This window comes from Typha latifolia, chromosome 7, assembly GCF_019914945.1.
Source record: "Typha latifolia isolate L0001 chromosome 7, TyphaL0001v2, whole genome shotgun sequence".
Classification (NCBI taxonomy): Eukaryota; Viridiplantae; Streptophyta; class Magnoliopsida; order Poales; family Typhaceae; genus Typha; species Typha latifolia.
The window spans coordinates 1,195,393-1,221,179 of record NC_133092.1 but is presented as its reverse complement, the minus strand read 5'-3'; the positions used below and the strand labels follow the sequence as shown (position 1 = coordinate 1,221,179).

The 25,787-nt window shown below is 36.7% G+C and overlaps 4 protein-coding genes and 1 pseudogene across 4 annotated transcripts; 1 reads left to right on the top strand and 4 right to left on the bottom strand.

Annotated features, from left to right (window-relative positions):
- Positions 1–3,621: 3,621 nt before the first annotated feature.
- Positions 3,622–5,995, bottom strand: LOC140791687 (nuclear pore complex protein NUP35-like). The gene is made up of 3 exons (XM_073142300.1): positions 5,323–5,995; positions 4,863–4,974; positions 3,622–4,282 (listed from the first exon to the last, which is right to left on the bottom strand). Exons 1-3 carry the CDS (start codon positions 5,913–5,915, stop codon positions 3,941–3,943), a joined length of 1,047 nt encoding a protein of 348 aa, XP_072998401.1. The 5' UTR covers positions 5,916–5,995; the 3' UTR covers positions 3,622–3,940.
- A 2,059-nt stretch (positions 5,996–8,054) lies between these two features.
- Positions 8,055–8,399, bottom strand: LOC140792124 (uncharacterized). The gene has a single exon (XM_073142963.1). It carries the CDS (start codon positions 8,397–8,399, stop codon positions 8,055–8,057), a length of 345 nt encoding a protein of 114 aa, XP_072999064.1.
- Positions 8,400–11,508: 3,109 nt separating this feature from the next.
- On the bottom strand, positions 11,509–16,559 carry LOC140792122 (phosphoribosylaminoimidazole carboxylase, chloroplastic-like; annotated as a pseudogene).
- A 655-nt stretch (positions 16,560–17,214) lies between these two features.
- On the bottom strand, positions 17,215–18,053 carry LOC140792646 (uncharacterized). The gene has a single exon (XM_073143756.1). The coding sequence runs from the start codon at positions 18,000–18,002 to the stop codon at positions 17,436–17,438; it is 567 nt and encodes a 188-aa protein (XP_072999857.1). The 5' UTR covers positions 18,003–18,053; the 3' UTR covers positions 17,215–17,435.
- Positions 18,054–21,052: 2,999 nt separating this feature from the next.
- Positions 21,053–25,409, top strand: LOC140792903 (uncharacterized). Its single transcript, XM_073144133.1, has 7 exons — positions 21,053–21,727; positions 22,916–22,954; positions 23,255–23,325; positions 23,959–24,023; positions 24,130–24,219; positions 24,307–24,399; positions 24,638–25,409. Exons 1-7 carry the CDS (start codon positions 21,288–21,290, stop codon positions 25,049–25,051), a joined length of 1,212 nt encoding a protein of 403 aa, XP_073000234.1. The 5' UTR covers positions 21,053–21,287; the 3' UTR covers positions 25,052–25,409.
- The last annotated feature ends 378 nt before the right edge of the window (positions 25,410–25,787 follow it).

The window sequence follows — 25,787 nt, the reverse complement described above, 5'->3', positions numbered from 1 at the left end:
ATTTTAAAAAGTCTCGTATCAATTCATATACTTACGACTAAAGTGAGACCGTTAGCTTTTTCATTTAAATTAACGTAGTGCGCTCAAAGAATTATTAAATACTATCTATGTTTAATTTTTTTATGGGCAAAAATGTTATTCCTCTCTAATATAAGCATTTTTTTTTATCTTCAAAAAATATTTACCTATTTTCATCTCTTATTTTTTAGAATGTGCTAACTATATAGTAAATTTTATTAAACCCGATTTTTATGAAGTCTAATAGTTATATCACATCTGGTAACAAGACAAATATGAGATTAAAAAAATTAGATAAATAAAAAAACTCATCTATTTTGCCTAATAAACTACAACGGGGCATTATGGTCACTTTGGCGCGCTCTCTTAACTTTGATAGAAAATTAACAATTTAAGTTTAGTCGTAAGTACATAAACTAGTTTGAAATATTTTAAAATAATTTTGGGCATAAGTACACGGGCTAAAATGTATTTAAACTTTTTTTTCTTTTCTTTTCTTTGGAGGATATATGATCACTCATTAATTTTTTTATAATTAAGCGAAGCATAATTAGTTGTTATTTATTTATTTATTTATTTTTATTCATAATTAAAGATTCTATAAGACATGATCATGAAAAATGTCCTATTGGAATGGGCCACAAATAAATTAAATCGATAACAGATACATACTACATTAATCATATATATATATATATATATATATATATATATATATACATATCCTGTGTCCGTGCAAAATTCTCTATTTGAGTTTAGATGTGATTTGAAGTTATAACCTTTGGTCGTTTGGTAGGATTCGTTTGTTACTGTAATTTGGTACTATTCATCGATAGGTCACCTTTTGTAACTGTCATGATTAATTGTAAGATCTTTTGATCATTAATTAGACCAAGTTTGGTTGATCTCGAGATAAATGGCAAAGCTCCAAACTTACTACTGTAGATATTAATGTACGTACAACCAACTCTGCGGTTGGTTTCAATTCATATGATCGTGTGATATGTTTTTGAATCGCATAAGAATGTAACTTAGATGTGACTAACGACTAAGACTTTCTACTATGCTGCTTAAATTTAAGCAGACAAATATACATCAACTTTTATTTAAGAACCAAACTGTAAATAACGATCTATATTTTATTCATATCATAAATAAAAATCCCTATCTTTTAACTATTTATAAATAGAATCTTCTAGTTGCTAAAAAATTATTAAGTCATATCATTCCATTTGACAGATAGATGTAATTTAACATGAAGATCATTTCAAGTTACTTATGAAACTAAATGAAGCCTTTGAAAAAGTTTGAAAACAAACGTTAATTAATCAAGGCTCTAATATAATAAAATTGTATCCAAAAATTGAATCCACAGGATATATGTATCGAAGTACTCTTGTTTAATTTCAAGAGTCATATTAGAGGAGAGGAGTAAAATAAGAGTAATTTAGGAAGTATAAAAACATCGAGTTCTTATTAATTAAACTTAATTAGATTGTTGTCTGAGTTTTTTTTTTTTTTTTTTTAATATAAAAAGCAAATAGGAGATCTTATTCCACCTCCTTCATAGCTGCTTTCTGCCTTCAACCTTTCAAAAGATTAATACATTTTAAGGCTGAGAGCCTCTTAAAAGCCCTTCTATTTGCTCATAGTAAAGTGCTGGAATCAGTCATCTTCGAGTCCAGTTCTCTGATCCCCCTTAGTTGACTCGTGCCCTTCTACTGGGCATCTCCACCAATGTAATAATCTCTTTTAATTATATTTCTTTTCTTTTCTCTTTCCCATTATGTTACAAACGAAGCAGCCAACCAGCTAGTTACCCTCTTTTTACTCATATGGAAGGGCACCTGTTTGTAATTATTTTGAGGCAATATATATATTTTACAACAAAATAGGTTTTTATGAGAGACATTTGCGTATAAAATATTTAAGTATTCAAAATAATAAAATTGGGTCATTATGAGAAAATCGTGTGTATTTATTTCATTATAAAAAATATATTTAGTATAAAAAAGCGAACAAAGCCTAATTTTTATATTACTAAAATCTAAGTTTTATTTTAATTCAAATAGCCCTCTAGTATAAAAAAAAAAAGGTATATATCATTTATAATTTTCTGTATTTATTTAATCGAGACCGCCTCAGATCGCTGTGGGGAATCAAATACCAGAGAGCAGAAGACGAGAACGACTGTCGGCATCACGTGGTGCGGACACGTGGTATAGTCTTCAATTTTTTTCAATTATTAATAGTAACCGTGGTTTAGTTTAGACTTATGCATTTTAATCAATACTTTAGATTTTATGTACTAAAAATGATTTTTTAAAAAAACACAAATAAAGGTCCCCTACGAAGGAAATAAGAACTTTATCTGTTATTCATCGTCTTCATGCATAAAAACTTTATGATAAACTTTCAATTCTCCTTCTCTAGACACCAAATTCCGATAGAGTTACATAAGAAAGTAAGTTACTAAGACACTTAGGGTACAACAAAGCCATCATCAATAAGAGGTAACATAGAGACACCAAGATATGAAAAGATGATACTGTCCACGAGGCTGCTTCACTCGGCATAGGAGCCGGCGACGGCGCCGATATTGCCGGTGGAGTTCGCCGGTCCACGATCACCTCGATCATCAACCTCTGGCCCTTCTTGCAGTGATCGATGTAGCCACTGACGAAGTAGTAAAATCCAGGCCTATCAAGAACAACGAGGGTGTTTCCATCCTTGAACGTAGTACCATGAACACTCTCGTTGCAATGGTGGTAGCCTCTTTTATCCACTCTAACAACTGAGTCATTCTGGTACGTGAACACTGGAATAGGAAGAGATTGTGATATTAATCAAGCAATACGAAGAAGATCTAGAGGCCACATGAAGTTAATAATATGAGTGATAATTCACTCACAAATCGAGTCCCCAACAATGGAATGTGACCTTGCTGGCCCAAGTTTCGTACAGTTCAGCGTTGTTCATGACAGGCAGATGCCATCCGACGGCGTCGCCGACTTCGTATCGACCTGCGGCCACTGCGAAGATGATCGGCGAAGTTATGGTGAAGAAAGATGATCAGAGACTTCAAGGTTGAAGCCATTTCTTTCTTCTTCTCGTTTTAATCTCCTCGATCCGCCTAACTTTAATTATCCCTGTTTAACGCTCTAAACTTTTTTAAGGAATACTTGTGACGGAGAGATGCGAAGTAGCCGTTATTAGTTCGTTGTTAGCTTAAAAAGTGGAGAACGTGGTCGTGACCTTCTAATAAAAGCGGTTATGGCAGCACGTATTTGTTCGTAAAATTTGCAATCTTATGGATATTTGAATATTTTCCATCTATGGTTTATATAACAACCTCGCATAAGTGTATAAGTTTAATATTCTTGTTCTGATACGTGCACATTTGCTTATTGATGTCAACTTATGATTTGATCGGTATCATATTAGAACCGGATTAATGGGATGAGTCAACTATGAACTCATGTACAGTTTTGAAGAAGAGGTGCAAGAATTTTTAAAAAAGGAAATGAAATGGCCCACGACTCAAGTTCAATCATCAGATACATAGGCATGATTGAAAAATATCATGCAATTAACTCGTACGAATATGAAAAAAAGGGAAGAAATATCCATTTATAACATAAGAAGAAATACTTCAAAATGATGGGGGAATAATTCTCTTCCTACAGTATTACCTGCACATAAACTGCCCAAAATGAATACCAAGTTTCAGCAGCAACAACCGATTCGAATTGGCATCAAGAGGCACAGACATTTGACATCTCAGTAACAGCAGCAACTATTTAAGATATGAGGCCAGATTCAGCTACAAACTATGAAAAACATAGGCAAAACTCAGATTTTCCTTGTAGGTCGAAGGCCCTATCCTACAAAAGAAGAGAATGAGAAAGGAAGCATTCCAGAATCATATGCCAAACATCAAGTCCATAACTTTGGAGAGGACCGATTTTGTAGGAGAAGCAATGGCTCCAGCGGAACAGCTGTGGACACTCTTATCAGTGTTTGTAACACTATTTTGCAATAGATAAGGGTGAGGAGATGGTCTCTGCGTGCTCCAAGCTGGAGATCTGCTCCCTACTGCAGGCTGCAAGGACAAGGGAGCTATAAAGCCCCCATTGTAGTTGTTATTGAGGCTCTCATCCAAATATTGGCGCTGCCAAGGATCCACAGGCTTCACCCCAATAATGAGAACACTATTTAACTGCTGACCATGCTTAGCAAGGGCTTTCTGGGCATCGTATCGGCTCTAAACAATAAAACAAACAGAAAACAAATAAGTAACATCAAAGAGAATTTAACAGAAGATTCTTATGCCTGAGCTAGACCCAGAACAATCTGGTAATGAGAATATTTGAACAGATTTTTGTTAGGGCATCAGTAAATTTGTTGGCATACAAGTCCCAAATTTCAGCACTGTAGAAGCTACAATTGAATTATACAGATTGTTCTTATGGCTAACCTATCTTGGGGTATCAGATGATTGTATGCATCTACATATCCAGCCTGATCACTTTATATGTTCACGACTCTTTGTGCCTCTACTAGGAAGTTCTGCGGTGCATGCAATTTTGATGGATCTGAATATCCGAGTAAACAAAATTCATAAGGTTAACTAATTACAGAGTAAAAACAAGAGTCAATTTATTTCTTCTTTTGCAACTGCCTCTTATCTTTAAAATGTTACTCATGTTTGTCGTCGCTTACCTTGTCAACAAAACCATCAGAGAAATCACATGAGTTCACTTAGGGCTCTCTTAGTTGCACAACACGGCCAAATGGTATAATAGAATTAAACATCCTATATAAATAAGGGATGAAAATGGTACCTGGTACAAAATATGAATCCAGTTAGCATCCCTTGGGCCAGAGATGTGCTTCAATATGACTCCACATTTCTCAAACTCTCTAAGAACCAAGTTGATATCACCAGCAGAAAATCTAGATAGGAAAACAAAAAGGGAGATCACCATTGCATTAGTGAAAATTACACCCGATATCATTGTTATCTAACGAAGTACTTCCTAGGCTATATTTATCCAAATAGGAGATATCCATATTGCCTAACAGCGAATAATATCATTTATAACCAATCAAACATATCAATAAACAGTAAATTCACATCCACAGCTATCATAATGATCTCACGAAGAACTAATAGCTAGAGCAAACCATAATTGTGCTGCATGAAAACATTGTTTGAACGTAGGAAAAGAATCATAGCATCTTACGTAGCAAAATTTGTAGCAAGAAGAGCAATATAAACAAGGAATTTGATCGAAATCATACCCGTAAACAGTAACCCACTCTTCCTCGTCGATCTCTCCTACGGGCAAGCAATCCCTCCTCATCTCAGGCCTCGCCACCTCCCTCGGCGGCGGCAACGTGATCAGCGCCCCCGGCTGCATCACCCCGTCCACCGGCGAACCTCTCCCTTTCTCCTCACCTCCACCACCATTCTTCCCCGGTGACCACCAACTCCCACTCCCAGGGCTCTGCTGCTGAAGTGTTCCATTTCCGCCCGATGCACCCAAATTGGACCTAGTTTTGATAGGAGACGGTGAAGAGAAGAGGTAGCTCTTGGCGGGTGGAGGAGGAGAAGGCCTAGGGTTTCGGAAAGACTCCGGCGATGCGGCGGGGAGGTCGAGGAGGGGATCGGGGGAGAAGTCGTGGCGGTCGTCGAGGGAGAGGACGGGGGGCGGAGGAGGCAAGGTGGAGGAGGCTGCGGCCGAGGCGAAGTTCTCGCGGCGGAGGGCGGACACGGCAGCGGCTTGGCTTGGGGTGGCGAAGCGGCGGGAAGGGGTAGGGGAGGCGAGGTCGCGGAGGAAGAGGGAGGGGCGTTTAGGGTTCGGGGTTCGCTCTACGGTGGCGGTGGTGCTCATCTTCTTCACCTTTCTTCGGATTCAAAGGAAGGAAGTGAATGCGTTCGAATTCTTCACCGGGTAATTTACGGTGAAGCCCTAAAAAAAACAAATTTAAAATCTTGATTAGAAATAGGTGGGCTTTTGGGCCGGGTGGGCAATTTAGTAAATGGCCCGGCTCATTCAAAGGTTGCTCATAGGTAGGGCTGGCTATCAAATTGGGCCGAGCTTAAATTAGAAAAATAAGACTTAAAATTAATTTTAAGTTGCCAATCAAGCACGACTCAAAAAGCTTGAAATATATATATATAGGCAAATACTTCAATGCACCTTTAAAAATTATAATCTTAATCCAACGGCTATAATAGCCAGTTTTCATACCCGGTACCGGTTTCCCGGTACCGGTTCCAAAACCACATTACGTAAGAAAAAGAGTATATCAGTTAAGAAGATTAATTACGTGTGCCTAACTTTCCAATTTTCTTGTTATACCCTTAAAAATCTTAACTATTAGATCTTCATCAAAGTGATTGATAAGTACGGAAGAAGTGCTCTACACGTTTTTTCCGTTAAGATTTCTCTCTTAAATATAATTATGCCTTAATTATAGGAGATATTATTTAATATTAAATAATTTAAATTTGATTGTTTGGAGATAAACTTTAATTTAAATATAATTCTCTATCTCTATCTATTAAAATTTAATTTAAATCAATCTTAAACTAATGGGAGATATATATGTAAATAATAAAAAATAATTAAAAAGATAAAATGTAATTAAAATTTCATCAAGTTAATTATAAAAGACATCAATACCCTTATTTTAATATATATACATTACTCTCAGTTAATGATATATATGTCTTTTACTTAATAAAATATTAAGATAATATAATTGTTAAAAAATAATGTGCAAGATTATATATCTAAAAAAAATTACCTGCTAAACCGGTAATATCTTTCATTCCTATTATACCCTTAAAGATCTTAACCGTTAGATCTTCATCAAATTGATTGATAAAGAATTAATTCGATTGCACGGAAGAAACCCTCATATATATATATATATTACACAGTTGGATTTTGATCTAAAGGCTTATGATCTCTATACCTAATCCCTATTCACACCCACGGCCTTAAATGTAAATCTTTAAATAGATCCACTACATTAAATGTATTTGCAAACTCACCTTCATTTCTCTACCCATATCCTATCACATTAGATGCCTGGGACTTATCTCATCTCAAGAAAGTCATAGAGAATTTTACTGCTTGCTCTGGATGAACTACACCAATACCACCTTCTACAATCTTACACATTGCAAGATCTCCTGCATGGTCTCCAGAGTTCCATGAAGAGCTTGGCAGGGATCACACCGTCCTGATGTCCCTATCCGCATAGGCGGCATTTTATGTTAGAATTAGGTCTGCAATCCCTAATTGATATGGCACTACCATTTGGATGAATTCAAATCCTCAAGGGACCCAAGAATTAATAAACAATAATTAGGGTTAAAAAAAGTAATTATGCTAGACTAATTCCATTCACTATACGTCCGTATCCCATGACATGTAGACTGATCAGAAGGAAGGTTATTGTTGTTGTTGTTGTTGTTGTTGTGTTGTCAAAAGCTTCAAATTTATTAGTAATTCCATGAGCTCGGTGTAACTGGGCTTAACTTGAGCTTAGCTGAAATTTAAATTAAAAATTAATTTTAAGTCAAGCTCTTTACCCACCTACTCAGAATCATTATTATAAGTTGTCGACTAGCCTATATAATTATTCTGATTAAGTTATTAACACATTAAATGTAATATAATTATTTGAGCATATATTTGAATAATAAGTTGATACAAAAGCTCTTAAACCGTTAAATAACACACTAATAATATATATATCAATGTCTTTTAACACGTCATCTTATATTTTTATGTTAGATAACCCATTAATCTAACAGAGCAATAGTCTAAGTTGTTGGACATCACGGCAACAATATATATCATGCATTTTAATCGACAATTTTCCCAAAAAGATCACTGGAGACATGAACTGACAACTACCCCTTCTTTATTGAGGCAAAGGCAACTATTATACATGAACTACCAATCCTACAATGATTTGAGAGAATGCCAATCTCAGACTATAGATATGATTCAGATTCACTGGATGGATGACCTTCTAATCTTTACATCCGACCTCGGACCGCAGCTCATAGTCCTTTCCACCTTCGACCGATCGCGAAAGTCCTCAGAGCTCCTTCTCTGTGAGCTCTTCCTTGCAATATCCCTCATTGCACCAGCCAAGGAAAGAGTAGGGTTTACTCTTGTTGTCTTGTTAAATTTCTTGCAGAGAGCCGTGTGTGACTCCAGAGCCCCTTCCATGGTTATCGTCGTGTCGTGTCTCGTGTGCTCCTTCACCGCCTCCGAGCAAAGCCCGCAGACCCACTTGCCGCAGAAGAACGTCGTGATCATGTCGATGTAGCTGCGAGTGCATTCTTCGGACATGCCGCAGCACTCACACTTGACCAGCTCTACTTCATTAGATATGGTGGCTGGCCGGAGATCCTCGATGAAATTGTCGGTCCCGGTCGGGACGACGTCGGAGTAAACCCTACGAAGCTCTTGATACTTCTTCTGTTTGGCGAGGTCGAGGAATTAAGAAAGAAAAAAAAAGAATTAAATTAAGATTAGTACATGCATGATGATGTTGGTTTTAGGAGCAATGAGAATGTTATCAGGGTGGTGTAATTAATTTACCTTTGGTGGAAGTAAGCATGAGTTGTTTTCTTGTGTAACTGGTTTGAATTGCATGGTTTCTCTCTTTCAAGAAAACTTTTATCTCTCTCTCTCTCTCACTCTTCTATAACTCATTTGTAAACCTTTGCAATGGCACGCCCACCCTTTTATAGATGGTGACTGTCGCTTTAAACTGCGGTCCCAAAAGTTTAGATGCAGGAAAGAACCATAGAGATCGTGAGTTGAGAGTGTTACAAACAAAAGTAAGATAAGTTGTAACCTTCATCAGTTGGGATGTATCTGGTGAACAAGATTCTCTGCACTCGAATCGCAGGATTTTGACTAATTCAATGGATCCTTTTCTTTTTCTTCTTTTTTCCTTTTTCGATATACTTCAAGTGGCAAAAGGCATGGAATTTCTAGTCTTCTCAAGATTGCGGCTTGTGATCTATCACGAGCTACGTATCACGATTAGCCGCCTTTGATGTGCATCTACAAGCTAGCCTATGAGCTCTAATACATGCATGATCTAGTAGAGAAAATTAATGTACATTAGATGGACCACCTTGATCACTGATGTATATGATTTACTTGTGACAGAGTGGAATTTCATGCATGGCCATCAATGTTATGAGTTGCAATTAAATTGCTTCAGCAACTCGCATGGCTATCAGATTGATGCCTGGATAACTATCAGATATCTTAACCCTGTGGATAGAATATTCAGTAATAAAAGCTGAAAACAAGTTGCAATATTGTTGAAAGCATGCAACACTGATTAAATCCAATCTGATTGTGTTATTCGAGCTTCGATTTGCAATTAATGAAGCTTCTAGCAACCTAGAATTTTGTCAGTTAACATCAATCTTTCTGCTAAAACTTCATGCATGAAACTAAGTATAGCTACAGAAGTTTAAGCTATCATGAGTTTGCTTCTTAATTTTTCTCGAGAAAATATGAGCAAAGTATATAACGTGACCATCCTCGTCTAATGCATGAATGGTTAATAACTGAGTAGCACTATCGTACGTTAAAAAGGTAAATAGTAAAAGTAGATCCATTCGCATGATCAGTGATAGGGCCATGAGCATATAACTTTCTTCTTTGTTTCAAAACCGAAAAAAAAAAGTAGCGGTTAGGAAAGGGAGAGATGTGAGCTGAGAGGATCACCAATTGTTCTAACCTCACCAAGCTGCAATCGTGACCACTAGCACGAGCAATCTTATTCATATATCATGCAAATTAAGAGAAAGAAATGGAGGGGGATAAAAAGATATTGAAAAAGACTAGTGGTGGGTATACAACTATACATAGACGATGAGTGTAAATATATGCTTGTCAGAGACCTCAGGTTTAAACTACTAAACCAAAAGGAGGAGGCAAATATAACAAAGAAAGATGAGTAAAAGCACAAGAGATCCGTGTGGATAGAGCAATTAAGGAGGGGATGGAGGGAGGGAGGGAGGGAGGGAGGGAGGGAGGGACCATCCTCGTATAGGGAGCCAACATGCATGCCTCCTGGCCTAAAGCCTTTCTCCTTTCAAAGCTGAAGCCTAAATTTAACCAATCTCGTGAGCTCTTTCATGGAGTTGTAGATTGAATGTTACATTAATTATTTGGTTGTGAAAAGAGAGTATTTTCTAGGGTTAGGTACACTCAGTTATTTGCTTGTATACTCCTTTAAAGTTTGATATTAGTTTGCATGTATACAGATCATCAGCTTTTCCCAGAACAGTTGGCCTTACCTGATATAATAGATGCTTTCCACACTTCGAGTTGGTCTGCCATAATATCCAGGAAACGTTAGAAGCTGTGTGATTAATAGAACAACATGGAAATGGAAATGTGCCTCATTCCCATTTTTAAAGTGCATTCCTATAAGCCCAATAAGAAAAGGGAAATACTAACTTTTTTTTATTTTCCTGGGATGAAAAGATCACAACAGTTTGAGATATTTTTATACAAACAAAACGTAGGTAGATAGAACACACTTATTCATATTGGTTATGGGGGCGAATATAGACGGAAGAGCATGAATTGCCCAACTTTCCATTACTAGCTCGATCAATCAATCCAATATTTTCTGCCCTCCCCTTACTCGTTCTCCTCTAATTCAGTTCCTTGTATGCTTTAAAGCGTTCTTTTTGTTTTTTTCCTTTGGCAATAGACATCCCTTGAACTTAATTATTTGTTGAGATTTAAATAATTTAGATACAAAAAGATAAAAATGTCTTTATTCTAGTTTTTATATATTTATCTTAGTTCAAGAGTTAACCTTATTTTTATTGAAAAGTAATTGAGAGTATTTCTGTATAAAAAAAACATAAGTTTTAAGGGATATATTACAAATATCAACTTAAATAAGGGATTTTATAATGGTATATATGAAAGAAAAAAAGTTATTTTCTATTATTTAATGAAAACGCTAAAACAGTGAAAAGAGAGGGAGTAATAGGGTGTGACGAAGAAGAAAAATCCATATACATGTGTTGTTAGCGTTAGCGTGTGTACATGCGAACATTTGTAAGAGTTAAAACGTTCAGAAAAAAGCCCGTTGTTAAACATATTATTTGTGTATTCTTAATTAAAAGGAGAGCTGTTAAAGTTCCGAAACCAATCAGAAGGTTATCTACCTAAGCGCGACTAATTAAGACCAAGATATTTTGTATCGAGATCGAGATCGAGATCGAGAGAGAGAGAGGTGCAGTAATATTGATCGCACACCAAAAAAAAAAAGGTTAAAAAGGCAACAAACAATCAATATCTTCTACTAACCAACCTAAAGTTGCAATAACAGGGGAGAAGATTTTTGCTTACAAGCAACGACACAAAGAGCGAGATAATAGCAACAAAGGTGGTTTTAATACGTCTCAAGAACTAACCAGCAAACAAGAAATTTACACGTAACAAGTGAATCGTATTTGTACAGAAGATATCAGCATCAAATCACCTGTGGAAAAGATCAAAACAATTCCTAATTTGCTCTTAAACTCTTTGGCAGGGGTGATGTCTACAATGGATACCCTCCAGATAACCGCAAATTACGGTGTTGCTTAACCATGCTTCTCAAGCCAACTGGATATCAAATTTCAAGGCAACACTTGCTGCTATTGATAAGATTTTACAATTACTGGGTTCCATATATGTTCATAACCTCAAGATTGCACAAACTATTGAGGTCGTGAGCCTCTATCCTACATTCGTAGTGACTTGTATCATTGACAAAAAGAAGGGAAAAATTTGCTGAAGACAATTGTTCAACCAGTCAGATGCAAAGGCACTTCCTTCCTTGTACCAGGATAGATCAAATTCAGAGCTCCCTCTTAGGGAAAATATTCACGATTCATTCCTCCCTGGGGATCTCTAGTTCTTCATTCTGGACTTGGCTGGTTTCTCTTTCTTCCGAAATTCTATTACTTAATAAAGTTAAAGCTCCCCTGCAAAAGATAGACATGTAAAATTTTAACATAACATACAGAGATAGAAGCCAGAATTATTTATAAAATGAGGGAGCTTTTACCAATATGAGCACATGGGGATCAATAATTCACATATGCCTCCCAACCTATGCCCTTGAGTTTTTCTGCTTTTATAAGCACAACATCCTTCAAGTCTTGCTGATATTTAATTAGCCTATGAGAAACACCAAGTAAAACATAGTTCAAAAAGACAGCACATGATGATCAAATTAATTCTAAACAGAAAGAAAGAAAAAAATAATAATCCACCTGTCCCATAGATCAGGGTCTACAAAAGCCAGCATCCTAACTGATACCAGAGCTGCATTTGCTGCATTCCCTATGGCAACTGTTGCAACTGGAATACCTTTTGGCATCTATATGGTTTACACATAAAATAAGTCTAACTTATAGCTCTATGTTATATGCGAGGAAAAAAAAAATCAACATAATAGTTCCACACTTATGAACTATTCTGATAGATTCATTCATTTAGGTCATGGGTTGAGGTTGGGTAACCTAATAAAAAATCTTTCTAATATTTCTCACACTGAACATTACACATTTTTTACAGGACAGATCAGCATTCATCATTATGGATCTTCAATTCTGATGATAAGATTGAGGCTTCAATCAAATTTCACATGATAGGATGAAACACTTAAATCCTACTAAAAAGAGATTAGGGAGGATCATAGGAATAGAATAACATCACCAAATAATCTTACGTAATTTAAGTTTTAACATTTTCTGAAGGATAAAAGGAATTCCATTACATACTTGCACAATGGATAATAGCGAGTCAACTCCATTCAGTGAGGACGTTTTGATGGGGACTCCTATTACAGGTAACGAAGTCAAGGAAGCCATCATTCCTGGGATGCAAAGCATTTCTATAAGCCTTATATCAAACTTAAGTGAAAGCATTACAATGATCATAAAGATGTTGTTCTTTTTCACCAATGCAACTAACCTGGTAACCAGCAATTATGACATGAATACCTCTTTCCTTTGCAGACAATGCGGAAGAATACATCCTTTCAGGTGTCTGATGTGCTGAAACAATTGTCAGCTGCAAAATTCAACATACAATACAATAATATTCAGTCAGGTCTGATGAAGGAACACAGTTTTTCCGTTACATATGGACATAGTCAGCAATAGCAAAATAATTTCTAGGAGAGCAAACCTCAAAGGAGATGTCAAACATTTTCAAAACCTCTGCAGCATCTTTCATTGTTGGAAGATTGGAATCAGAGCCCATTATTATAGCAACACGGGACTAACTGCAGCTAAGAATTGCATATCAGTTTATCCAAACCAAACCACAAAACATTCTTTTCTAAAATAAAGATGACTGACTAGGTATAGTTAAACAGAATGAAATATAACTTGGAGATAGATATCTTTTTCTATGCCTATCCAACATCAAGGTGGACAGTGAAGAACCACCCAACAAGAGTTATCAAAACTCAGTGATTTACAACAATTCACTTTTAGACACAGCATTTGCGGGAGCCTCATGAGTTCTCACACCCTCTTTTTACAAACCAAATGATAATTCAAGCACCAGTCTGTACTCCAAGTATAATAATAATATCTTAGAAAAACTACACAAAAGAGCAGCACATTAAATTAAGAACAGAAATCCCCCTTGAAATCAGAGAATTAATGAGGAATATAATATAGAGCATGAATTTATCTCAAAGAAAGATTAATCATGACTACAAGTATGAATATCCCATCTTATGTGAGAATAAGAGAAAATGCTTCTGCTTTCTCATTTTCTGCATGCCCATATAACATCTCCTAAGTTGATAGTGGCATATATATTTCAGTTTAAAATTTTTAAGTAGTAAACAATAATTGATATCTAGTTCCAATGAAGCATATATCTAAAATAGATAGTATAATAAAAGGTATCTAGTGAAGAAAACTATACCAGGATCAAAGATATGTATAACAAAAATTTTACAAGTAAGGTTGAAGCAAAATTTGTTTTCTTAGGACACAGATACAGAACAATGGATCAAAAAGGGTAAGAAAGAATTTTAGTCAATTTGTTAGCCCCCTAAATGTCACTCAAACAAAACTGCAATATAGCAAAATGCTGACAGATTTAAAGTAAATTGAATCATGTACAACCTAAAAGATGTAAAACAAAAACTGCAAAGTAAGAACAACAAAAAAAGTGAAACAAGTTCCACCAAATGTGTATGATAAATGAACAAAATTCCAACAAAAATACATCTTAGGGCATTCAGTTTCCCCTTGTTTTGGTGTTCTCAGAGTCTAACCAAGTCTAAGAAAGAGATTGAATCTTATCTATAATCACCGGTGTGATAAACTATTAAAAATGTCCAGTTAAAAGATCTAGTATTCAAACAAAAAACTTTGAATAAATTTTTAAGCAAAGACTTCTCAGTCCATTGATTCAAACCAGTGTAGATGCAAGAAGTCTATCCTCCAAGAACAGTAAGAACACGAATAAACATTTTAAGCTAAAAGCTAATAATCGTACAAGCAACAACAGCAGGAAGCTCTCTTTGTTATAACCAACAGCATTCCCTCGTCCATCATAAGCTAACCTCTTGCTCTTTATCATTAAAGGATAACCAAACAAGTCCCCAGCCTTCTCAACACTAGTTAAGTCATCTATCTGCCCTGACAAGAACACAGATAACATCATGATCTAGTAACCTTAATATATTGTGATATTACACAATTAAGAATAAATTGTCACCTGCATAGAATCAGGAAGTGGATCGAGAAAAATGAATTTTCTGCTTATATATATCCTGCAATAATAAATAAAACACATGAAGCTTAACTTCACTACCTAAAGCTTCATAGAAGCAATATAGCGAATAACTAAAAGTCAAACAAATCCTTAGAGTTCTATGTGATTTCCATCATACTGTGAATAATATATCAGTTACTTTCTTTAATTCCCAATAGAATTGATCATGAAAAAAGTTCTTAATATGTTCGAGATATAATACGACTTCTAATAAGTAATATCACAACTAGCTATCTTTTTAGATAGGCACCGGTTTTACCTTTTCATTCTCGTTTATTTACCAGGCCTGGACCAGTAAAGTTTTACGGAAAATAACGTTTCCTAATTGTGCAAATTTATATAAACTTGTTGTTCTACTTAAAAGGTAAAGCACTGTTAACCAAGAGACACCAATACTAACTTGGATTATCCTTATTGTAGAAGCTTTAGGTTGACAATCAAGTGATCAACCCCTTTGATCAACCCCTTCTTGCTCAAGCTTCTCAAGGGTAACAGCATCAACATGCTCAATTTCGACGGTCAACACTCCACACCTGGATAACAGAAAAAATTCGAGTATATGCTCATCCAATGCACAGAAAAAGCAAAATGAAATAAACAAAAGAGCATGGACTGTGTCTAGATTAACCAAGATAGAATTAATTTCATTGACAGACAACCTTTTTGCAAATTCTCGGACAGTCTCACCAACATCAAAACTCCCAATGACATGCTGATGAGAAAAGGAGCTTGCTGGGCAGTTGTCAAACGGGTCCAAACTCACTACTTTGATAGCCATCTTACTTGCTGCCCGAAGCAGCATTCGACCTAATTGGCCTCTTCCAAGAACCCCAACAATTGTATCTGACACCCTATGGATAGGTAAACCATGCTGTCTAAAAGATGAAAATATACCAGGAAAAATAAAATAAGCAAAGCAGATACATTTAGTGTTATTATACAGATGTTTCATATGACATACAGCATGTTCATCCAATAAAATAATATTTAACGAGTTCAAACATCCAAAGCAATTAAAAACTTAATCCTATTTTGAGCATATAATGATCTTTACGTAGAAGCTCCATGAATCAAGAAACAAGTTGTAAATTATCTTCCTCTGATGAGAATGACACTGAAATAATTCGAAATCCAAAAAATACTGAGTGGCGAAATATTTCCATGTATGGCAAAAGATACCAGTCGGCCATATAAACCAGTAATAAATCAAATCAAATAGTAACTACGCGGCAACAGTTTGACGCAACGCCACAAGATATTAAAACGCCTTACATCTCAATAGACGGGGTTCGCTCTTCTAGGACCGACGAACGAATAACCGGCAAAGGAGAGTCTGACAGCATAGATATCTTGTCCTTTCTCTTGTGGAGAACCCCAACGTCTTCCAACCACCGGCAGAGAAGGAAGGTTGTGGATTGGGGAGCAATAGGGAATGATGATTGTTGGAAAGAGCACAGCTCGGAGCGGGAGGAACCTTCACTAGCATTCTTGGAGGCCGAGGCCACCACGAGACTCCGACCCTAATTGAGGTATACGAGGTGGCCGCGGCGGCGCAGGCAGCGGCAACAGCGGAGGAGGAAGAGGGTGACGGGGGAGGAGTGAGAAGGGGAAGACTACTAGACTAGTAGGGAGAGGGAGAACGGGAGGGTTCCAGCCTTCCAGGTCGACGGGACGGGCTGCCCTCTCCGGTCTCGGGCCGGGCCGGAAGAGGGTAAACCCAGTTCGAACCGAATTGGCTCCGGATTGGATCGACCCGGGCCCATTTCGGATTCGGGTCGGGTCCGGGTTTAACGCACATTCACAAATCGGCTCTGAACTCACCACTCTGAGTAGCTTATGCGTATTACTCTGAAAGTATTTTGTTTTTCTTTTCTAATACTATATTGTCCTTTTCTCTTACATTTCCATTTGCAAATTTGTAAAACAGAGAAGTTTTTGCAATGTGTAAAAAGGATAGGTGTTCGTTTGCAAAAGAAAACGAGAAATAGAGTAGTGATCTTGTAGCTATGTCATACATTTCCAATCGTCTCATCTTTCAGACCATTGCCATTATTGTTTTAACTCATTATTTGTTCCGAATTAATGCAGCATATAAACACGTACACTAATACATTTGGAGAAAGAGAATCTGCAGTCTGCAGACTATAAGTAAAGAGAGTCTCATTTCCCAATGACATTAAGATTCATATAATAATTAATTACATGAGCATACATTTCATTAGAGGATTTAGAACTAATCCTTCTTAGAGCCATGCATAAACTATGGCTCATAAAATTACACCGACGCACGGAAAAAAAAAAGGAAGAAAAAGAACATACACCAAAGTGAAAATAAACTGAATAGAGGTGATTATAGACCTCTGAAAAGTTAAAACCAAGTTTCAACTAAACTCTGACGGTAGAAATGAGGGAGAAAACACTTAAACGTGAAGTATAAATATAAACACCCTCAAAAAAAACCACCCTCAGAGTAATTAATTAGAACCCTAATTAACTGCATATGTTTCATAAATCGTGCATGAACGATTCTTGTAGTACGTAAGCAGCTCATTTGGTCAGTGTTCTATCCTTGATATCTTTTGTTATGGCAGGAATGCAGCTTGAGCTCCTTGTGATGCCACCTTTCTTTGCATTGACCTCCTTCTCTCTAGGGCTATTAGACTTGGACCTTGCAATCCTCGAAGACTTCCTTAGTATCTCCCTCATGGCATCAGCTTGGAAGAGAACTGGATGAGTCCTTCCTATCCTGTTAAACCTTGAACACACGCTCATGTGTGTATCAAGGGCCTCGGCTCTCCTTCCGCCGTTCTTCTCCACCTCTTCCTTCACCGCCTCCGAGCACAGCCCACATATCCACTTACCGGAGAACTTCTCCCTCACGCGCCGGATGTAGTCCAGCGTGCACTCCTCAGACATGCCACAGCACTCACACTTGGCGTCCTCCACCTCCGATATAGGTGTAAGTTTCACGTCCATGGCCTCTTTGCTTAGATCAAAGGAGAGATCGGACATCGCCCGTTGGAGTCCCTCTATCGAGAGCCTACGGGACTTCTGAGGCTTGTCGAAGCTGTTGCGCGAGAAGGACATGATTAGGGTTTCTCCACTGGGTGCCATGGCTGTTGAACTCTCAGCTTTAGGAACAGTGTGTGCTATTAGTGTAGCAAGAGAACTAGATAGTAATACCATGTAGGTCACAGTAGGGCTTATTTATACTAGTTGTGTGCCATTCAGTGAGCCTAAAAAGTGTACTTCATGTGGACCACAAGCATCCTCGTGATAAAGTTAAAGATAGAGGACACTTGAAAGCACTAGATTTCTCATGAAGATTTGTTAGAAACAACATATTTCGTTTATTAGCGAATTGTTGATCTATGGCAATGAAGACATGCACATCAACATATTGGCTTTCCAGCATTCTTAACCTCATCAGCGGATTATAGCCAACAGGTTCAAACAAATCTGTGAGCCAGGTCTTGTGCAATTCTATTGCATGCACGTGAAGTTGATGTGATTGTTAACTAGTTTATATGATCAGCATATATCTCCTCAGAGATGACAACACTCTTCCCTGGACCATAAGAATTTGCAAGTGGATGTATTATATGTATATATATATATAGCAACAATACTAATACGTCTTAATGTCTTTTAGAATTCAATTCTCTAAGGATTAGGAGTTTATTGTTCACTCTAGATGGTTGTTGGTTGAAATAAACTTTTTAACTTGACCAAATGGTATTAGCAACTTGCAGCGTAATAATTGTAGAAAGTTAGCTAGTTAAGGGTAATACGAAATAGGTAGATTCACGCGTCGAACTGTTCTGGCCATGCATGCATGCTCTTCTCTGAATCATAACATGAGTGGATGGAGTACATAACGACATGGTTTTCTCTCAACCATGAGATACCTTGAATCTTAGAAAAGGAGAAGAAATCACGTGAAGCCTGATGCGTACTGTGCTAGAGAGAGAGAGAGAGAGAGAGAGAGAGACAGAGAGTTGATGAGTGGTCAAGTGAATGGCATCATTAGAGCATTAATGCAGAGAGAAAGAGATAAGAGTGAGGTGGCGAGTGGAAGAGAGAGAGAGGTACGTAATAATCACATGAAACCTAGGGACGTGTGCCTTTCTTTTTGGGTGGCGCGTTCACACTGCATGGCTGCATGGCATTTGGATATATACACAATGAACTTGGACTTGGTGTGGAAAAGAATCAAATTCGTTGTTACTGTGAGTAAGGTGCCCTTTAATTACTTCAAGAGCATATATGCATGCATGCTGGCTTCTCTTTCCCGAAGCCAGCCTCAGATGGATATGTGGCAAGTTTAAAGGCTTAACCTTTTGTGGTGTTTTTTTTCTTTTACTATGCGTAAAATTGACTACATTTTTTGAAATAATTTTTTGAGAAATTTATTAAAACATCATAGTGTTGCCTTTATTATCGCATTAACACTCTACATATGAATATTTATGTCACCTATATTTTTCTTTTAATGTCTAAAAGGTATCTTCTGTTAATTTTAATACAACCATAGCATGGAATATGAAATATTTTATTATTTTTAATATAAAAATTAAAAATACTCTGCATGTAACCTTAAAATCTAGTTCCTATTTCTATTTTTTTTATATTTTTTTATCGCCCCTATTTTTATCTTTCATCTAGAAAACTAACATGTTCGAGGCATTAGAAACAAAATGTAGGATTAAAAAAATAATAATAATAAATATGGTAGGATGTACATGATGATAATAAGGCAAATACTTCAGTAGCTTTCTAAAATTTATAATTTTAATATAATAGCTATAATAATCAGTTTTCTCATACCAGTTTTACACCACATTACCTAAACAATGACATATTAGTTATTTAAGAAAGTTAGATTACCTACGCCTAACTCCCAAGTTACACGTTCTTTAATTCTATTAAGATTTATCTCTTTTAGCCTTTAGATGTGATAGATATGATTAAGCATTGATTATAAGATATATCTTTTAATATTATGATGGTTTAAATTGGATTCTTTATCTCTATAAGAGATAGACTTCTATTTAAATTTAATTCTTTATCTTTATATGTTATCAAATTTTAGTTTAAATTAATCTTAAACATATAAGATATATGTATATAATTGAGGAAATAGAATTTAATTAACTTTTATTAAGTTAATTATTAAAAGTCATCGATACCCTTATTCTGATATATACACATTACTCTCAATTAAGAGTATACATATTTTTTATTTGATAAATTACCAACATAATATAATTGTAAAAAAAAAAAATCATGAATGATATACATATAAAAATAAAATTTAAAAGAATATATACATACATAAAAAAAATTTGAGGGTCTACATGCAAAATAACTCGTTAACATATGTGTATATATGTAAAGAAGAGATTTTTAGAAGGTATATAATATAGTCAAATATTAACTTTGAAAGGTATATATCCAAATAATTTTTTTTATAAGAGTATGCATATAATAAGATATTTTTAGAAGAATATACATACAAAAATGTACTATGTTTTTAAACTAAAAATATAATTTAAAAATAAGTAATCGCATGTTGAACCGATTATTCTTATTATACTCTTATTAAGTATTTGATACGGAAGAAGAGCTATAAAACATACAGTGTTTTCCATAAATTTGTAGAGGTGCCATTACTTTGTTTGCATGGGCTGAATGAATACCTCCAAGCCCAAGAAGAGCCCATTCTAATTAGAATTGGACTAAAAAGATTGTCCCTCTCTCTCTTTCTTAAATTAACTGCTCCAGAAGAGAAGTATCATCGCGTACGGATGTAGAGTGACGTTGCAAACTGCAGGTCTCAAACAGAGCCTACAACGGTTAACGGCCACATTAGGATTACATAGGGAAGTAATGAGATCTCGGATAAGGATCGCAGTTATCTATCCAAATTGATCTAATCAACGGTTCGGATCAACCCGATGCCCCCTTTGATCACGAACCACGCCCTTCCTCCGTCAGCTGTGACGTGACTGATCCACCTAAGTCCAACGCAACCAACTAAAATAAAAATGAAAAAAACGAGGACCAGCGCATCAGTAACCCAAACCCTCCACGTGTCATGCTGAAACAGCACAAGCGCGTAGACATACAGCCACTGAAAGACTGGCACGCAATGGTGGTGTTGTAAATTCCTGCAGTGTGTGAAATAGCAATTCCTCATAGAGCAGGGAAAGAGGTCTATACTCTATAGTAGCGGAAGGCAATGTTGCGTGCTCGATTTCTGAATATGTAGAAGAAGGATTACTTTGAAATAAAAGAAGAAATTTCATTGTAGTGAATTAAATAATAGTAACCATTATCCATTTGTCCTCCTTCCTCTCGGAGAAGAATTCGGTTGCGCGAAGAGAGAAGATACAAACCATGGAGCGAATCGTACCGGTCGAAGAGCTGACGTCCGGTGCGAGCGGCCGCATAATTCCGGTCGTCAGGAACATAGGGCAATCACTCCCGTCGCATAGAACATTCGTGCGCCTCTTCGTCTTCCTCCAGTCCATCGTCCTCTGGTTCTTCGTCCTTGTTCGCCGCCGGAGCTCTAAGTCTTCGTCTTCCTCGGCTGCGGGAGCGGCAGCGCTGGTCTCTTCGGGGAGTCGGAGAGGAGGGGGGTTGAGGAAGAGATGGAGAGCGGCGGAGGAGGAGGACGCGAGGAGGCGGAAGGCGCTCGCGGAGGCAGTGGATATGATGGGATCGTCGGACGGCACCGGCGGAGGGAGGTGTAGGTGGGAAACTTTCGAGCTAGTGGGACCCAGAAGGAACGCGCTCTTCTGTCGATCGTGGCTCCCGGCGACGACGGGGGACATGAGGTGAGCTTCGATCCGATTATAGGGTTAAGACTCATGCTCTCTTGATTAGTATTTGGAGAATTATATATATCAGCTTCAATTCCAGTCGATTGATTCGAAGTCGTGGAAAACAATCACACTCTATGCTCCTATTGGTTTTGGGTGTTGAAATATTGAATCGTAGGAATTGATGATTTTGGGAGCTTAAAAGAGCTAAAATTAGAACTTTTATTTTACGATTGGCGGATTTATTTTGATATGTGAGCAGAACAATTTCTTACAAAAGTTGTCTTATTTCCAGATTATTGTTTTGTCGGTGTTATCTTACCTTTCCTATTTACCCCCCTTTGATTCTTTGAAGGCGCCTGAAGAGTGAAAGTAGACTGTACTTGATTAAACTTATTTTATGATATGCCTTATTTTGAAGGTTTAAGTGCATCGAGAAATTTGACAATGTAAAGATGTAGAAATGAAGAAAAGTGAAGTCTTGCATGTATGACAAGGAAGAACATCCCTTGTGAAACACCTTGTTAATAGATGGTGGACTGCAAAAGTTACGTTGCTAGCTTGTAGCAAGGTTTTGGACCTTTAAGTCATACATAATTTGATCCTAAAACCAGAAGATTTATGTAGTTTAGTACTTTCCTCGTAAATCATCAAAACTTATATTAGTTTTGGGGGCAAAGGACTTCAAAAGCTATTCGTGACAATTTTTCTGCATGTCACTATTTTTCTAGATTCATGCGTACTTTACGTATTCCTGATTAGACTTCAGTCGGACAGCTTAGACTAACACACATGATGCACTAATGTCTTTGTGCTGGCCATTGAGAACCCTGTGCGTCGGAGAGTATTAGATAAATCATACTTTATCCCATTATAGCATCTTCCTTTATTCACAAAAAGTTATTATACAACTAGCACTTTTTAAGATTTTGATCATATTAAGTTATTAACTATTAAGATTCGGTACATGAGGCTTGCTCCCTCCTAGGGAGTTAACAATCTAACAGATGATCCTGCATATCTAGTTCATTCTATTATTTCTAACAATATTGTGTACGGACATTACTTGTTATTGCATGCTCGTGTGTGTTAAATAGTTGCCTTATTTCCTTTTCAGAATTGTTCTGCAAAGATATTAGTTATTTGGTTTATGAGTTGTATGAGACATCGTTTACAGATTCTCTCTCTTGTTGTCAATTGTAGGGGCATTTTGCTGATTCTTCATGGTCTCAATGAGCACAGGTAATTGATTCATGAACTTGTCAAATATTGTAGCTTTTGTTCCATTTTTTTATTTTGCGTGAGAAATGGTTAACAAAAAAGTAGAATGAACTATCAAAATTAGTTTGGGTTACTCACGTTAATCCTGTGAAGACCATCAGTCTGTCTGACTCCGTTATTGACGTTTGCCTTTTCCTCTATTCCATACTTCTCATTTGGACATGTCTAAACAATTAGCTAATTGCAAAAGATTCCCACACCAAAGCAACACTGTCAACTTATATAGAATCTTATCTGATTGCATCTTGACCTTCTTGTCAGTGGAAGATATGCACATTTTGCGGAGCAGCTAACATCATGCAACTTTGGAGTATATGCAATGGATTGGATAGGTGGGGTTTTTTTTTTTTTTACTTCCAACTTTTTTATGTGCTTGCAGGTTCCCTTCCCAATTTATCCCAGCAGTTGGCTTTATGTCGACAAAGAACCAAGATTAAGTATTCTCAGATGGAAGGGGTGTTAGTGGAGATTATTTATCTTGGAAATAATTCTGCTACCTGATGTGCAAAAAAATATTCTAGCATCATCAACTCTAGATTTCTTAGAAAAGAATTCTCATCTTTTCCTTCTGTTTTCTACAAATAATCTCTCGTCATGCATAATTGGAGAGATGATGATCCCCAATGCTCAAATATTTTTTTTGTTTTCTTACTTTTACTGAGTTATGTTCTTTACTGTTTGGTTTAGGAAAACATAAACCATCAATATGCATTATAAATTTTAGATGTTCTATATTCATCTTAATCCATGGCAAGTTACATAAGGTCCTTGTTTGTAACCTTTTGTCTTGACTCTTGACCAGACCTCCTTTCAGTTTCCATTGAATCTATCGAACTCTAGTTTTGATTGCTAGATCCTTATTCTGGTTTGATATCCTTGTGAATTTATTCTAGTCAGAAACACAAATCACATAAAATTTCATTATAAGATTAAAAAACAACCAGATGTATCTTGTTTTTTGACAGGCCACGGTGGTAGTGATGGATTGCACGGATATGTACCTTCATTAGATTATGTTGTGGAGGACATAGTAAGTTTTTTTTTTCTATTGTCCGATGATTATTAGGCATTATAACTGATTATTTGATCATTCTGGTTGGCAATCAGTACTGATTGTTTCCTCTGTCAATTAATAGGGAATGGTCCTGGAGAAAGTCAAATCGGATAATCCTGGCATTCCATGTTTCCTCTTTGGTCACTCTACTGGTGGAGCTGTGGTTCTAAAGGTAGTTCATCTAAAGAGATTTTGTTTTGGAACTTCAGTTTCTAGACTGTCCTTGTTTCTTGGCTCATCTCTAGTTAGAATTTCACAGGCAGCTTCCTATCCTCATATTGAATCCATGCTGGAAGGAATTATACTAACCTCACCAGCATTGCGGGTAAAACCGGCTCATCCTATTGTGGGGGTAAATCCTTGTTACACTATCCTCATATGTGACATTTTCCTGTATTAGTATTTCACTATTTCTTCTGTATATTTGTTTTATATGCCATCTTTCTATTTAACTGTTGCCCGTGAAGCACCATTTGGATAAAAGGATCAAAACACACACGCCTGTGGTGCTGATGTCATGTAACAATATCGAAGTTGATATTTTTCCCATTGAATAAGAATGTGATAACACATTGATTGCTATTTTGCAGGCTGTGGCACCTATATTTTCAATTGTAGCCCCCAAGTTCCAATTCAAGGGAGCCAACAAGAGAGGCATTCCTGTGTCAAGGGATCCTGCTGCTATGCTAGCTAAATACTCTGATCCTCTGGTTTACACTGGGCCAATAAGGGTTAGGACAGGCCATGAGATTCTAAGGATATCATCTTATCTTATGCAAAACCTGAAATCGATCACCGTTCCGTTCCTGGTTCTGCATGGAACCGCGGATCTGGTGACAGATCCGTTGGCTTCTCAAGATCTTTACAATGAGGCTGCCTCAATATACAAAGACATTAGGCTCTATGAGGGCTTCTTACACGACCTTCTCTTTGAGCCCGAGCGTGATGAAATAGGCAGTGATATCATCAACTGGATGGAGAGGATGTTACAGCAGAGAAACTAATGGAGATAACAATGCAAATGGTGCAAACAGCTTCTAATTGCAAACTTCCTGGCAAACCTGGACCTTTCTCGCATTCATCTGAATCCATTGATCTCTACCGTGTCTTTATTATTTTCTTCACATTTGGGCATTGCTAACTTGTGAAATCAACGTTTGTATAAATGCATTCCTCAAAAGCAAAAAATAAAAGAAAAGGGTAACAGATTGTAAATAATAAGTGCAGCTTAGTTGAAATGTTGAAAACATTTGCTTTCTATATTTGCAATCTTGTCCTATTGTTCCAAGGAACTTGGTGTCTCAGCCACTAGAACAGTATGGATGAGATTGAGTAAGATATTGGTTTTTGTTTTTCCTCTCATTTAATTATAGTTTCTGGTGTCGTGCACATCTCTTAGGATTCAACTTACAGGGAATTGGTGTGAGAAAAATTATCCAACATATATTTATCCATTAGAAGCAAAAGAAGCACTAAATTTTGCCACATGACCAAATGGTTCATAAAGCTCTGTTATTTGTGACTCTTATCTAATCTGTTTGCCATATATACGTTAATCATTTGCATCTTATGGGCCACAAAACCTATTTGATATTTCCATGGAGATGGTGACATGAAACCCTCAAAATCATATATGTGGGATTTGAGGTGTCGACCAATTGATTGCTCATCAGAGCAACATACAAATATACAATCAAGTAACCGAATAATTAATAATTGGGCTACTGGTCAAGTGTGGTA

Coding starts and splice junctions, on each gene's coding strand:
- LOC140792646 (XM_073143756.1), bottom strand. CDS start 18,002: ATGGCACCCAGTGGAGAAACCCTAATCATGTCCTTCTCGCGCAACAGC.
- LOC140791687 (XM_073142300.1), bottom strand. CDS start 5,915: ATGAGCACCACCGCCACCGTAGAGCGAACCCCGAACCCTAAACGCCCC. Junction 4,975..5,322: donor GAGTGGGTTACTGTTTACGG/GTATGATTTCGA, acceptor TTTCCTATCTAG/ATTTTCTGCTGGTGATATCA. Junction 4,283..4,862: donor GGATTCATATTTTGTACCAG/GTACCATTTTCA, acceptor TTTATTGTTTAG/AGCCGATACGATGCCCAGAA.
- LOC140792903 (XM_073144133.1), top strand. CDS start 21,288: ATGGAGCGAATCGTACCGGTCGAAGAGCTGACGTCCGGTGCGAGCGGC. Junction 22,955..23,254: donor CATGGTCTCAATGAGCACAG/GTAATTGATTCA, acceptor CCTTCTTGTCAG/TGGAAGATATGCACATTTTG. Junction 24,024..24,129: donor ATTATGTTGTGGAGGACATA/GTAAGTTTTTTT, acceptor GTCAATTAATAG/GGAATGGTCCTGGAGAAAGT.
- LOC140792124 (XM_073142963.1), bottom strand. CDS start 8,399: ATGTCCGAAGAATGCACTCGCAGCTACATCGACATGATCACGACGTTC.